The 13,878-nt window shown below is 40.3% G+C and overlaps 1 protein-coding gene and 1 long non-coding RNA gene across 2 annotated transcripts; one reads left to right on the plus strand and one right to left on the minus strand.

Moving 5' to 3' along the window:
• Nucleotides 1-674: 674 nt before the first annotated feature.
• Nucleotides 675-9,186, minus strand: ctdsp2 (CTD (carboxy-terminal domain, RNA polymerase II, polypeptide A) small phosphatase 2). Its single transcript, XM_084554121.1, has 7 exons — nt 8,748-9,186; nt 6,310-6,473; nt 4,989-5,090; nt 4,550-4,606; nt 3,826-3,918; nt 3,237-3,422; nt 675-2,643 (listed from the first exon to the last, which is right to left on the minus strand). Exons 1-7 carry the CDS (start codon nt 8,806-8,808, stop codon nt 2,518-2,520), a joined length of 789 nt encoding a protein of 262 aa, XP_084410247.1. The 5' UTR covers nt 8,809-9,186; the 3' UTR covers nt 675-2,517.
• A 19-nt stretch (nt 9,187-9,205) lies between these two features.
• Nucleotides 9,206-9,595, plus strand: LOC311494863. Its single transcript, XR_014699298.1, has 2 exons — nt 9,206-9,325; nt 9,404-9,595. It is a non-coding gene; the product is annotated as an uncharacterized lncRNA (long non-coding RNA).
• The last annotated feature ends 4,283 nt before the right edge of the window (nt 9,596-13,878 follow it).

Consider the following 13,878-nt stretch of genomic DNA (forward strand, 5'->3'; position numbering starts at 1 on the left):
CTAAAGTTCATGTTTGACCACGAAATAAACATTATGAACAAACAGCAAACTGAAACAGATGTAAGGCTGATGCAAATTTATATGTAGGAGTGTAAACGAGTTGTTGTGGTTGATTTCTGTCATTATGACGCAACTGCATGCAACATGTACAATTAATTTTACACAAACTTATCCTAATGTTTTAGCTTTAATGATGTATGTCAATACAATGGATTTTCTATATATAATATTAGTAGGGATTCTTCCTATTAGCAGCAAAATACATCAAGTATATATTATCCTATGTCCCATTTGTTTTAAAAATATTTTTATTCTTTTCTAACCAGATTGCTGAGATATTTTTTATTTTCTTATAAGTAAAAAAACATTACATGTATTATTATTGTTATTATTATTATTCATACTAATGTGTAATTTTATTAACTTTTCTATGCATTTAACCAGCTTTACCTGGAACATTTGTAAAAAGTACCAATTATCTTCTGAAATAAGAGTAAACGGTATCATAAAATACTCAAGTACTTCAAAAGTGTACTAACATGTGGTATTTTAATCCATATATTCAAATTTATTTTACTTTAGTGAGTTTGCAAGTAGAACTGGGATGGCTAAAAATATTTAAAAATAAAAATTTATTCAAATGAATTACACACTTATTTGGAAGTATTTTATGTACTTATTTTGAAGTATCTGAATTGTCTAATTTTACTGTCTAGAAGTTTGTAGCCTTGAGATGTGACAAGAATTTAATGATTTAAAGATTAAAATTCAAGCAAAGGGATAAAAGGGAGAAATGAGAGATTAAACAACAGTTACATACTTTCTGAATGTACATTACATGTTCTTCAGTGTCCCACAGGGATAAAACAAACACACACAAAGCAGTTGTAAAATATAACCAATTTTTATTTTAAAGTAAAAATTGGTAGCACCTCATCTTTTAAAATTTTGGTCAGGTCAGGTAGACAAAATGAGTTTCTGATTTATTCGGATACACAAAGACAAATTGTGACTTTTAACAAATACTTTTGGTCATCACAACTGGTACATTTTCATTGTCATATTTTACTACTTAACATGCAGGCAATAATCGCATCCGACATTGAACATCATATAAAAACCATACTACCAAGAAACATAACCCCACAAAATATCCGTCGTATTGAATTTCATATGAAAAAAAGTAGTTTTCTTGGATGATTGAATGTCAAAAGGTTTTGAATTCTCTGCGAACTCTGACAGCAAATAGAGCGTTATTGAGGCACAGATAAAACAGTTAAACACAAGGCCAGCCTCAAAGTAGGCAAACTGATTACAATACAAAATGTTGAGCATTAAGAAGTATTGGACATGTTTTTGGCCAATAAATATAGAAAAAAAACACTCACACATGTTAAAAAAATCAAATTTGATATTTTCAAGTGTTGCACTGCAAGTACCACAGCCACTGGCATTACACTTGCTCTTGACAGTGTTTTCTCACGCTCAGCATGACACATCAGAGTGTGTAGGCCTACAAATCTCTGTTCAGGCAGAACACCATTCTCTGTCCGAATTTCAAAGGCACAGTTTTGACTTTCAGCACTGTCAATATAAAACAAGTGCAAGTTGTTTGTCATTTAGTAATAAAAGAAAAAAACATAGTAAAAATTAACTATTGTTAAACCTTGACTGATAACTGCGGCATTTATGGTCGTCCTATGTGCCAATGTATTCCAGTGTGTCTGTTTTCAACTGCCCTTCAAAGACAAGAATTCGTCCTGCTTTCCTAACTTATAACCAATAATATCACTCTGACTACTGATGATCTATATTGCATGTTTTGCAGAAACTGTGTTATAGTACAAATAAGTAAAATACACTTTTGTTCTGTTGCTCATGTACAGGTAAATAAGGCTACAGTAATGTTTAATCCTTGACTGTCTATTTAAGAGGTACTGTCCATGTCATTCCAAAACTGGGTTGCATAGAAGAACCACGTTTAAAAATAGATTTCCTTATAAAAACAATTATAAAAAGAAATCAATACATGTATAAAATCTGGTGGAAAATTTAAAAAAAGAGCTGATGTTTTCTTTTTGTTGTTCCATAAAGGCACAATAATAAAAAAAAAACAATGTCCAAAAAGTCAAGTCAGGGCAGGCAGGCTTCTGCTTTGGCAAAAGAACCACTTTTAATATTCATACTAACTGGAGTGATTGTGATGGGACTGCTTTGGTTGTTGTTTCCAGCTCTCTCTCGTTCAAATAGTGGTTGTCAATATTGTCAGCACTGAGATTTGGAGGAAAGGCGTGAGATCGCGATATATAGTTTCAGCTGAGCCAAAGACACTGTTTTTCTAAGCTTGGAATTTCCTTAACCCCGCGCTAATACAATTTTCTAAACAAAGGATTTTGTGCAGAGGCTGGGAGAACAGTCTGGAAACTGTAATATGTATTCTCAGTATGCACAGTCCTATTGTAGCTCCAGGGGTTTCAAGCTGTAGCTCTAAAAGGAACCGGGCAGATCTGTTGAGAGCTAATGTCCACGAAGCTCGTCCAGCCGGGTGTAAATGTTGTCAGCTTGACTAAGCTCTTCAAACACGGGAAGGAGGTTGAGCAGCTCAGCATCGTCCACGTCATCAAACCAAGATACTACAGGAACCTGAGGACAACAAACTCAAACCGTTGGACTTATGCACCTTAGACGTGAATGAATGTCTCATATGAACAGCAGTTTTACTGATGAGTTAGAAATTAGTCACATGACGGAAAATTTATTGGATGGAAACTATCATGATGATCATTATGAAGATTGTTTTAGCCACCCCCACAAAAAGAGCAAAATAACCCAATAATTCTTAGGTCTCTAAAATGAGAGACCTAGAATTATTCATGGCTCGAACTTAATTGATGGCATAACTTTGGCTCTGGGTATTTTTCACTACTTGAGCTAATTTAGCTGTCCAGGACAGCTAATTTCATTAGTCTACCAACTACTTAAACTCTCTCAAATGCTGTAATTTCATTATGTGTGACGTTTTGTGAGTTTCTGGACGATAAGATCTCCTTTCTATTTCACTGTGTCCCCCCTGACCCCTCCCAATTTTTAAAACTGTTTTTGTGCCTTACATTTTTGAAGTCCCCCTCTATGAGCAGCTGTCGCAGAATTCGAATGATTGACGAATATTTATTTATCACAATAGACTAGGTTTCAAACAAGGAGGTACATCATGGACAACAGAGGCAAACACTCACAGCATTATTAGGGTGGAAGATGTAGGAGGCAGGAGAGTTATCCAGGATGAGGGTTTTGTGGAGGTCTCTGCCCAGGCGGCTCAAATCTTTGACATAGCAGCCCTGGTGGAATACGCAAGATTCCCGGAATAACCTGGCCCGGAATACACCACACTGATCCAGCAGGTCCGTCACTGGGTCTGCATACTGGTGAAGGATTAGGGAGCAGTGAGGGAAGAGTAGGGATGGGCTACTGAAGCTCTTTTTTTAACAGCAGATTGCTACGATATAGCATCATACACTCACCGGGACTGGGCTGCACTACCTATTACTAATTCCAAGCTTGTGTCACAAAATAAATCAAGCAAAACTAGTGGGGTAGTGTAACATATCCATTTGACCTAAAGTAGACAACTATCTGTGGCTTTACTGAACTGTAGGGAGGGTGTCAACTATAGTGACTAACAGCATGTTGAGTGGCTGGTATCACAGTAAAAGGGCAAGAGAAAGCAGAACAACATCTGATAGATCAGACTACATCTGTCATCAAACAGCTTCTGAATAAAACATGAAGATCTATTTCAGGGACTATATATTTGTTTTGAAGTACCTTAGCAAGACTGGCTGTAAACAGCACACATTCAAACAGCTCTCCCATTCTCTGCAGGAACTCATCTACATAAGGCCTCTTCAGCACATACACCTGCAACACAAACAGACTGTCAGTGAATAGTTACAAGACAGGTTTGGCGGTCATTTAAATCATTTTCTTCACATTTCTTGGCATCAACTTTCCGTTGGTTAGCTGCTTATGGCCAGTTCCTGAAACAAGTAATCAAGAATAGGCCGTGCCAGTGTTAACCAGCCTATCCTGGATTACTTGAACCAGGCAGCGGCCCACAGAGGATTCTTTACCAGCACATGGGGTCCCAGGAATCATATTTCCGAGTTAATTACATTTCCACATGTCCATTAGAGATCCTCTCTCCACCAAAGGTGAACAAGGGGTCCAATACTACAAGTGCATTTGTTTCACTGTCTTCTTCACAGAGCCACTAATATGTACTGTATCACTTATTAATGGCACTTTAGCTGAAATGACTCATTTTCTTGCTGATGCATTCACTTCCACTTGTGCAGCCTTGTTCAACGTGCGGCCAGTAGAGGGCTCTGTGCACCCATCTTTGAGAAACCTGGCTGATCAGCTGCAAGACCCATCCCTTTTCAGCTCAGCAACCACTGCAAACACATCAACATACATACACAAACATAGCCCCTCCCCTCTATAGCAAACACACACACACACACACACACACACACACACAGTAGTTTACCTGGTGTGTGGTCCCCTCTATCTCCACAGGCACGATGAAGTCTGCATTACTAATAGGCTGGAGGGAGAACACAGAGGAAGATGGTTGGCATGCTCATTCACATGAGCCACGCTGTGTACATTCACATGGCATTACATAACAAGTGACTCTTCAACACTGCCATAAATCACAGCACATAATCTACACATACAGGATATAATTTGCTTGATGCTACTCATGATGCTACTCATGTGCTAACATGTGGCTTTAGAGAATAACTTGAATACAGATCAGGAGCAGAAATACACAGATGGTGGTAAAGCTGACTTCATGTAAATTTATAAGCTAAATATGATACCCAAACATGGGAAAAACTGAAACATCACTAATTGAATTCCTAACAAACAACACTAAACACAGTGAGTTGAAAAAGAAAGATATGATCGTACGGTGATTCTACCTTGAATGAACTGTGTACCAGCGTCTCATCTAGGTCTATGACCACGCATATCTTCCCCTCGTCCTGGGCCTTCACCTCAGGCAGGAGGCTGGGTTCAGATTGCTGAAGGGACGCACAAAGACTTTCTCAATGGCACCGTTCCACATACACCTATGTCATTCGTGCTAAGTTTACAGCTGAGAAGGAGCATGATTAGTCCCAACAGTACAGTGATTTACATTTGATTTGACCTCTGAGGAATCAGATTAGATTTTAGGAAGGCCTATGTGTGTGGATGGCGGGAGGAGCGAGTTTAATTATTTACCATAACAGCCTCTGTGTGCACATAATAGGATTTGCATATTTATGTCTTTTGTTATATTCCCCAAATGCGTCTTGTCAAACTCAACCTGAATTCATCTGCAAGGGAAACAATACACTTGATACAATCTTGTTTTCAGACACCCATTTTTTTTCTCCTTTGTTAATTTTGTTTGTTTAGAGTCGTTATGAGTCGATGTTAAATTAATTATTAATATGTTACGCAACAGAAATGGCTTATCCATTAAAAAGGGCAAAGGAAGATTGGGAAAAAACACGCTGTCCAGCAATTTCTTTCACGACCTAAACAATGACACATAAGTCCATCTGTGCCGATGTTTAATTCGGTTTCACTTCAGTGGAAACCTGCCAGACAATAACCAGGCCCTACAGATGCTGCTTCCTGTTTGCTCCTGATGCTGGAGGACACTCCTCAATGTGAACTAACATGGCATCTCATTAAAATGCCCCTAACATGGCACTGAAGCCCTAATCAGGGTGACAGCGTTCACCAGCGTGGCCAAACTGGCGCTCAAAGCTTTATTATTTTTTTTCTCCACCTGAGAAATTATGAGGCACACAATACACCATTATTCACTCGCTCTCCCAGCCTTGCCTCAAGAATTGATAGTCACTCTGTCATTCTTATCTTCCTTAAGGGAACAAGTGTGAACATCAAAGTGGTTCTATATCCGCAGACAGTTGCGGTTTGCTTTCAAGACGTTAAGAGCAGGTGCAGCAGAGGTTTTAGTGCATAGCTGTATAAAACAAGGCTTGACGACAACAATAAGCACATTTTTACAACAGCATGTTAAGTTTATTCGTACAGATAGCCATACTCCACAAATCCCTCCCCTTTTACAACAAGGAGTGTGTCTGTGTGTGTCTGTGTGTGTCTGTGTGTGAATGTGTGTGTGGGCACGACAAGGAAATACAATGTTAAATAAACAAAAACAAAGACAGGACTGGGATGACGTCTTCAAACTGTGTTCAGCTGTGTTAAATATGAGAATAGGGTTACCTTGACAAGTGTCCCATTTTCCTGTGAATCCAGCAAGGCCTGCTGGGAAGGTGGTGGTAGTGGTGTTGGTGGTTTGGGGCCATCCTGAGCTTGGAGGCAACAGAAGAGTGCTTTGAAGATGTTACAACTCCGAGGCTGTTTGAGGGCAGACCGGCTCACCTGGCCTGTTTAGCACACAGACAGAGACACTTTCATGAGAAAACTGCATGTCGTCAGCATGGAAATGTTAAGTGGGGCATTGACTTACATCCAACAACCCTACGTGTAATCTAATATTTTTTCTCTCAGAAAAACAAAATAAAAATACATTAAGATTTTTTTTATATATATATATATATATAGTCATTTGCAGCATATGAAATGAGCTTCCCCTTTCCTGAAGCACCATCCATCTGTCTACAGGGATGGCACAGCCTGCACATGAAATCTGTTTTTAATGCGCCTGCCTCTGCTGCTGCTGTTGCTGCTGCTGGAAATGGCTGGTACATGTTATATAATCACAGAGGGCGGGAAAACCCACACTTTTCAGCAGTACCTTCGACAGAAAACACAGACAGAAAACATTCCAACCATTTTAAACTCCGAGACCTTTCAGGGCTGCCTGAAGCTCGCCAGAAGAAGCCAGACAGGCAGCCGGTCAGTGAGCCGGACAGCCAGTCACACCTCAGTGCTCTGTTGCAGGGCTTTGATCAGTCACCGTGACCACCAGTGTCCTCATACAACACTTGTGAAAAAAGGAAGAAGAAAAGCATTCTTGCAAGTCCCATCTAGTGAGTTTCGTGTGAGGGCTTGCAAACAGAAAGAATTTTTACCCATCAATACAGTGTCATCATAGTTCATAAACACTCTCAGTCCCTTCTGCAAAGAGGAAGTGTGTAAAGAGTTATAACCTGCTCTGATACTCTGAGCTCTGAAGACATAATGCAGACACGACAACAACCACGTTACACAACTCCATGGTTAAGAGACAAAGGACACTGGATCGTGTTTTGGTAATTGTACAAAATTCTACAGCACAAATTGCTGACATACTTAAAAAAAAATTGAAAATTTAATACAACTTCCATTTTCTTATAACCCATGAACGTGAGCCCCGATGAGCAGAGAGCAGCATGCAAATCGGCCTATTGATTTCCGCAGGAGGACACTATTGGCCATGCATGACATAACACATACATTAGATCTCCCCTGCATGTAAAAGGGTGGACAGATAAAAGAAGATTAATCTCTCAGAGATTTATCAGTGGCAGCCAGATGAATCCAAAACGCAGCACATCACTTAAACCCACTCAGTCCATCAAAACACGCAAAGCAATAAAATAATATGATTATTTTCCAAGGCCAAAACGCAACACAATCATGCAACGGGATTTTAACAACCAAGAGGTTGAATCAATGGGCAAAGCCGCTTACAAGCCTAACGAAAGTGTGCAAACAACGAAATCTTTGAAACGACGCTACAATGGGCGTGTGCAGAGGGGTGTGTTTGTGCATTCCGCTGTCAATACCGCGGCACCTGGTATCTCTATACAGTACTGTTGTATAGCCAACAAGCACCGCAGGACCTTTCACACCCATCAAAGCATAACATGGATCATGATGTTTAATGTAAGTAATGTAAGAAGATGTGAGGACAGAGCAGCAGCCGTCCATTAATGCGCACCGACCCGCAACCACCCTCCTCCAAAACGTGGATAAAACAAACCAAACCAAAAACAATAAATTAAAAAAAAATAAAAAGTAAGGTTTACAGTGTGCTATGGTGAAGCCTGTGGTGACAGGCGAGGCGAGCTCCTCATGCTGTACCTGGTGGTAGTAGGATATGGGATGGTGCCAAACAAGCTGGAACCTGATAGACATAAATACAGCTTGGTCTGGAGAGCTGGCCATGATCACCATCAGCACACCACCACCGAGCAGTGGTAATCACAACACCACATGTAAAGGAGCGACTCAGATTTGCACAGTTAAAAAAAAAAAAAAACAAAGACAAAAACAGCATCAACATCAGCTATGGATGGCCAACCCTGCGCGTAATGGAGACCGAACTTGAAGGAGAGAGGGAAACACAACAATATGACTGCTAGATGTCAGTCCACCTCAACACTTTATGGTCTGCAGCCCGTTGCTGGACAAAAACAACTCATCTCAGAGGTTTGGAGCAAAATATAATGAACAAATAAGCGCACTGAGATAGTTCCTGACTCCATCGAGCTGTATTTTGCATTGACTGGATCTAAATGTTACACACAAAAAAAATAAAAAACAGGCAACGAGCCTCTCAGACCGCGCTCAACCAGCGTCCGCAGCGCTCAACTGTCAAATAAATGGGATTTCTTAACACACCGATTACTCTAAAGAAAATAATCAAATCATACCCAATAATAAGAGAGGGGTGTTAGTGAGATTTTAGAGCAAACAACGCGGGCCCGTCTCACCTGTTTTCGGTGACACTTGGACGTCTTCTTTCTGCACTTGGGTGATAACAGAACTTTCCATCTGACAATCACGGAGCCCTCAAAATCCTCAAATCCTGTCCCCGAGCACTGATGGGCATCCCTCATTGGGTTTTATTGACAAGCTGACCGTATTATTCGCCGAGCTAACTTGTCATCCGCCTCGGTCCTCGATGAGAGTGGGATTTATCTTGTTCCTGGGTTTCTTTATTCCCCCGCCGCTTCTTGTTCTTCTCCCGGAGGTCCGCCTGGGGAGGGGGCAAGGCACTTGGATATGTTTTTAGGAAGCTATTTGAGACCCTGTGCGCTCCGTCTTCTCGGGTGTACCACTACTATTACGGGTAATGTCGCTTAGCAGCCCCCCTCTCCCGTCGCTGCGAAGTCCTCACTTTTGCACCAACAACATGGAGAATCCAGGCGAGAGAAGGAAAACAACCGAGGAAATGGGGCAAGGGAGGGCGGTTTCAAGCCCCCCTTTACTACAGATAAACAACATCGCCCGCGAGAGCCTAAAGAGCGACTAAAAACGCCGATAAACGATCGGATGCAGAAAATTTCACGTAAAGAAACCGATTCCGCTTTGTAATTAGCTGTAAAATGCGAGTTTTGTTGTTATCCGTGGTTTTGTTTTTCTACAGTTGGGACTCCGCGGGCGCCTTGAAACGGTCTCTACTCGCTGATTGGGCACCATGGAGGAGGAGGCGTGGTCAAGGCATTCCTCCCCGTCCAGCACGCGCCGCGCCGAACACATTCCAGCGCTGCTGGTACAAATGAGATCACGTTGTTTGTAAATTATTAAAAAATAAATAAACAAACGTTAACCAACTCAACTCTGTCAGCAGCCAGCATTTTTTCTATACTTTTTCATTTATCGGATTATTTTTTTTGTTTTTGTTTTTGTTTTTATTGTGCACGCGCATTTTGTTATTTAAAACGAAAAAAAATATCAAAGGACGAGAGGGATGTAATTATTACTAATTATGGCTTAGGAAATACACCAAACCACCACGATTATTCCAACAATCATGGTTTATCATTACCTTTAATGTGTATTTGTTCTTAAGTTTATTTTTTATTTTTTTTTGCTTTCCCTTTCACTTTAAAACACAATGTGTTTCTGTTTTTACGAATTATAACCTCTAACTAGCAAGTAAATCAAATAGTTGAAAAAAATATGTACGAATAATATAAAGTTAATTAGCACCATACGCATATTACCGAAGAATTATAAGCGTTTATGTAGCAGGTATCGCTACTTCCTTTATTTACAATTTACAAGCAGTAGAACGATTTAACACAAACAATGAGCAGTTGCAATTATCTTTATGTATTCATCTACGAGTTTAACTATAGTTAGATTATTTCCCTTCAAGCTGCAAATAGTTATAGTTTACCTATGATGGGTGTCACAGGAAGAGCTATCCACTGTTCCTTCATCTGATGGACCCCAGCAGGCTTTGCTGAACATCTCCATATGAGCTGGGTGGAATGGCTGCATGCAGTAGAGCCTCATGTGTGGAGGTAACAGAGGGCAGAGTGAAACCAATGACCCAGGCTCCTTTCATTTTCTCTCTCATTTCGCTTCCTTTTATTGACACAATAGTAAAAGCAAGTTGTTTTGCTTGAAGACTGCTTTTGTGTGTGTGTGTGTGAGTTTATGTTTGTATGTGTGTGTGGTGGAGTCTTCAGCCCCGGGACCCACTGTGTTGCGGCAGTCCTTGTACATCTGTGAAGCAACGCACACAAGCTCTGCTGCAGCTACTGTGCTTTACCATGAGGCTACAGGCTATACATTATATCATGGTTGCATCACATAAAAATAAAGACCAAGTATCACAACATTTAATCATTGTTTTCGTCTAAATCAGATTGTAAATTAGTAAAAAATACAGAAACAGTTGTTTTTAAATAAATAACTTGCAGACAAATCTTGTTTATTTTCTAGTCTATTCACTGAGTACACCGAGACCAGCTACAGATCATTTCTTTCACTTTGTTCAAATAAACAAAAGTGGGTTTGATATGATGTTGGGAAATGTGGTCAAACACATTCTGCAGCACCTCCATATCCTCTGGCTTAAAGTTTAAAGACCTGTGAGTGATTCTCCAACTGGATTGTGTGAAATTATGCAATCTGCTACATTTAAATACACATGTGAATCATATATAAGGCTGTTGAGTAGAAGAAAAGGCAAACATGTTAATAAAGGAATAGTCGAGCTGGTCCTCTCTTCAACACATGTGAGCCCATTACACCCCGGGCTCAGCCAGTGCCCACAGTGGCCACAATGCAAGACATAAACAAGAATGGCCCCGCTGTTTGCATTCCTGGTGTCGGCCATTTTAAGGCAGCACTGACAGATGTGTGTAAAAATATATACAGAGTAAGAATGGACCGCACAGCTGGAAAATGTCATGCGGTTTAAGGCTGATGCCGCTGTTTACTAGATCAGCTTTAAATTCATTATCTTTGCCTGCTTTCTGGGGCTTCTTTCTCCTGGTTGCATTCCTTGCCAGAAGACACAGAGCAGAGGGGTCAGCTGCTGTTAAGGAGGCCCTGGCCTGAGTACCCCTAAAAAAAAAAAAAACTGTCCAAAACACGTGCAACTCGTATAAATCCACATCCATCTTCCGTCAGTCCGCAGAACTAATGCACAGACAGGCAGGTTAAAATCAAATCAAAACCGAGTTGTTTTGTCACAGTTAAGTCACAAAATGAATCCTGGCATTCAGCACGTGTAACATGCTGCAGTTTATTGTGTTTGTTCAGTGTTTGTTCATAATTCGACATCGCATTTAAGATAACATAATCCTTTAATTTATGCCAGAGTGAGGAAATTGCATGGTGCCACTGTGTTTTCTGCATTAACAAATCAACATCTTCTGCAAAAAACAAATCATGAACCTACACATATCAGCACATATACAGTAAAAATGTTTAAAACTCTTGTTTAACATACAATTAATTAAATCTTTGAGCACTTTATCATGAGTCAATTTTGAATATGCCACTCAACTAACATGTGACAAAAATTAATACATAACAGTTTCAAGTTTAAAATCACATTACACACAAACACACACACACACACACATACACACATACACAGAGAGTCCTTCAGACCTTGTGGTTCTATTTCTACATTTCACACCTGGGAGCCCACAGCATACTTTACGGCCTCATGCACTCTGCCATGCATTAGCTACATCCAATCATGCTGGTGACAAACTAGCTGCTGAAATGTGCTTGCAGCATCTGAGTCTCACGTAGGGCTGGGACGGTAGGATCTACAATCATGTGATTTGCTGGAAGAGCAACCCCCCCCACCTTCCCCTCTCCCACCTCGCAGGCCTGCCCCTGAGTGGCCTCTGCTAGGCTATGTTTCCAGGAAAGGGGCCTACTGGACAGGCTGTGAGGCCTAGGCAGGGAGACATTGGCTCATTGAGAAAAACAAAAACAGAGAAGGGCGGTGGGAAGACTCTCCTCACTTACATAACTCTGCCTCTATGACAGGGAGAGAGCAAAAAAAAAAAGAGAAAAAAGAAGAAAAAAAAAAAGTTCCCCGCCACAATGCAAAGAAAAACCTGTCCATCCGCCTCTCCTCAGCTTTCCACAGGCTGAAGCACTTCATGGCTGGAATTTGAAACAACACTGAAACCAGCAGCGCTCGCTCACAGTTACACAATGGTTGCAACTCTTCAGACATGCCACCACCACAGGCATGTCAGACACCAGCCAAGTCTCAATGCCCATACTAGAGTATTGCAATCGAATCCTATAATTGTGACTGTTTTTATTTGGTTTAACACAATAATAATGCTGCTTCTGTAACAACACATGCACACAACATAACACGCTATGGCCTTTAATGTGTAGTGTTATGTTGTAAGCAGTGGTGGTGAGATGTTTACTGTATCTGAGGAGTCTTTCTCCCTCGTAGCCTGTACCACCCCCTTGTGGCCAAAAGCAGGCGACAGCAGATTGGATACGTTTTCTTTCAAAACACTTTAAAATACTTCTGCTGGTTTGTAAAACCAAATTTGTCGAGGGTGAATCTGCGATTATTCAGACCTCTCAGGAAAAATTGTCTACTGACCACTTCGAGGCAAAATTTCACGTGGATAAGCTGGATTCTGTTTATTCACACATAACAAAGACAAACATTTTGAATATAGTTCATTTGGCACTTTTAATCAATCGTTATTAAGCAGGCTAGCTGCAATTTGTATTCTCCCATTTATTTAGTTGAATCCTTTGATTATTTTACTCATTATTGTTGATTTTATTTGTTTCATTTCTTTCTTTTTATGTTGAAAGCTCCAGTCTGTGTGCGTTTCCCCTTGTCCTACATTGTTCAGATGTTTTTATTCTATAATTCTTCCCTCTTTCTTCAGCTGCTTGATTTTAAATTTGATTTGATGCTTTTTCGTACAGACATCCTTAAAGAAGGATTTCTCCAAAGTCGCTGATGTTTCTTCGATGTTTTTCCTCATTGAAATGCTTGTTTTTATCCTTCTCTGAATTGGATTTGCTGCACACATTGTAAACCTCCTTGAGGCACGTTGGTGATATAAAGTTTTCAAAATAAAATCGACTTGACTCGTCCTTTGTCAAGCACTCTGAATTTGCTTTGTTGTTGAAGGCAAGTTAAATGTATAAATCTCTCTCTAAAACACAAATTACTTGTTAGTAAGTGTGGAACAATTGAGATTAAAAGTTGGAATTACACCGTCTGCACTGGTCTAAAGTTGGACCCTCTAAGATCAAAGCTGACATAAACCCTACTTGTGATCGATGCGGACGGGATCCAGCCACTCTCTTACACATGCTCTTGGTGTCGCAAAGAGGGGCTTCCATCTTGAGATGTGGGAAAGAACTGTGTTGGCTTTCTGCTCTCTGCTAGCTAGGATTGAAATATATTGAAATGGAAAGACCCAACACCTCCAACATACAGTCATTGGATTAGGAAAATCATGTACCATATCAAGTTGGAGAAGATCAGATAGACAGGGGGTCTACTAGAAAATTTTATAATATTTGGCAGCCTTTCTTTATGTTTGTTGAAGATATGGAAGCAGATAATATAGTACTGTAAACCTCTGCTTCTGCAAT

Source organism: Chelon labrosus (assembly GCF_963514085.1).
Source record: "Chelon labrosus genome assembly, chromosome: 10".
Taxonomy (NCBI): Eukaryota; Metazoa; Chordata; class Actinopteri; order Mugiliformes; family Mugilidae; genus Chelon; species Chelon labrosus.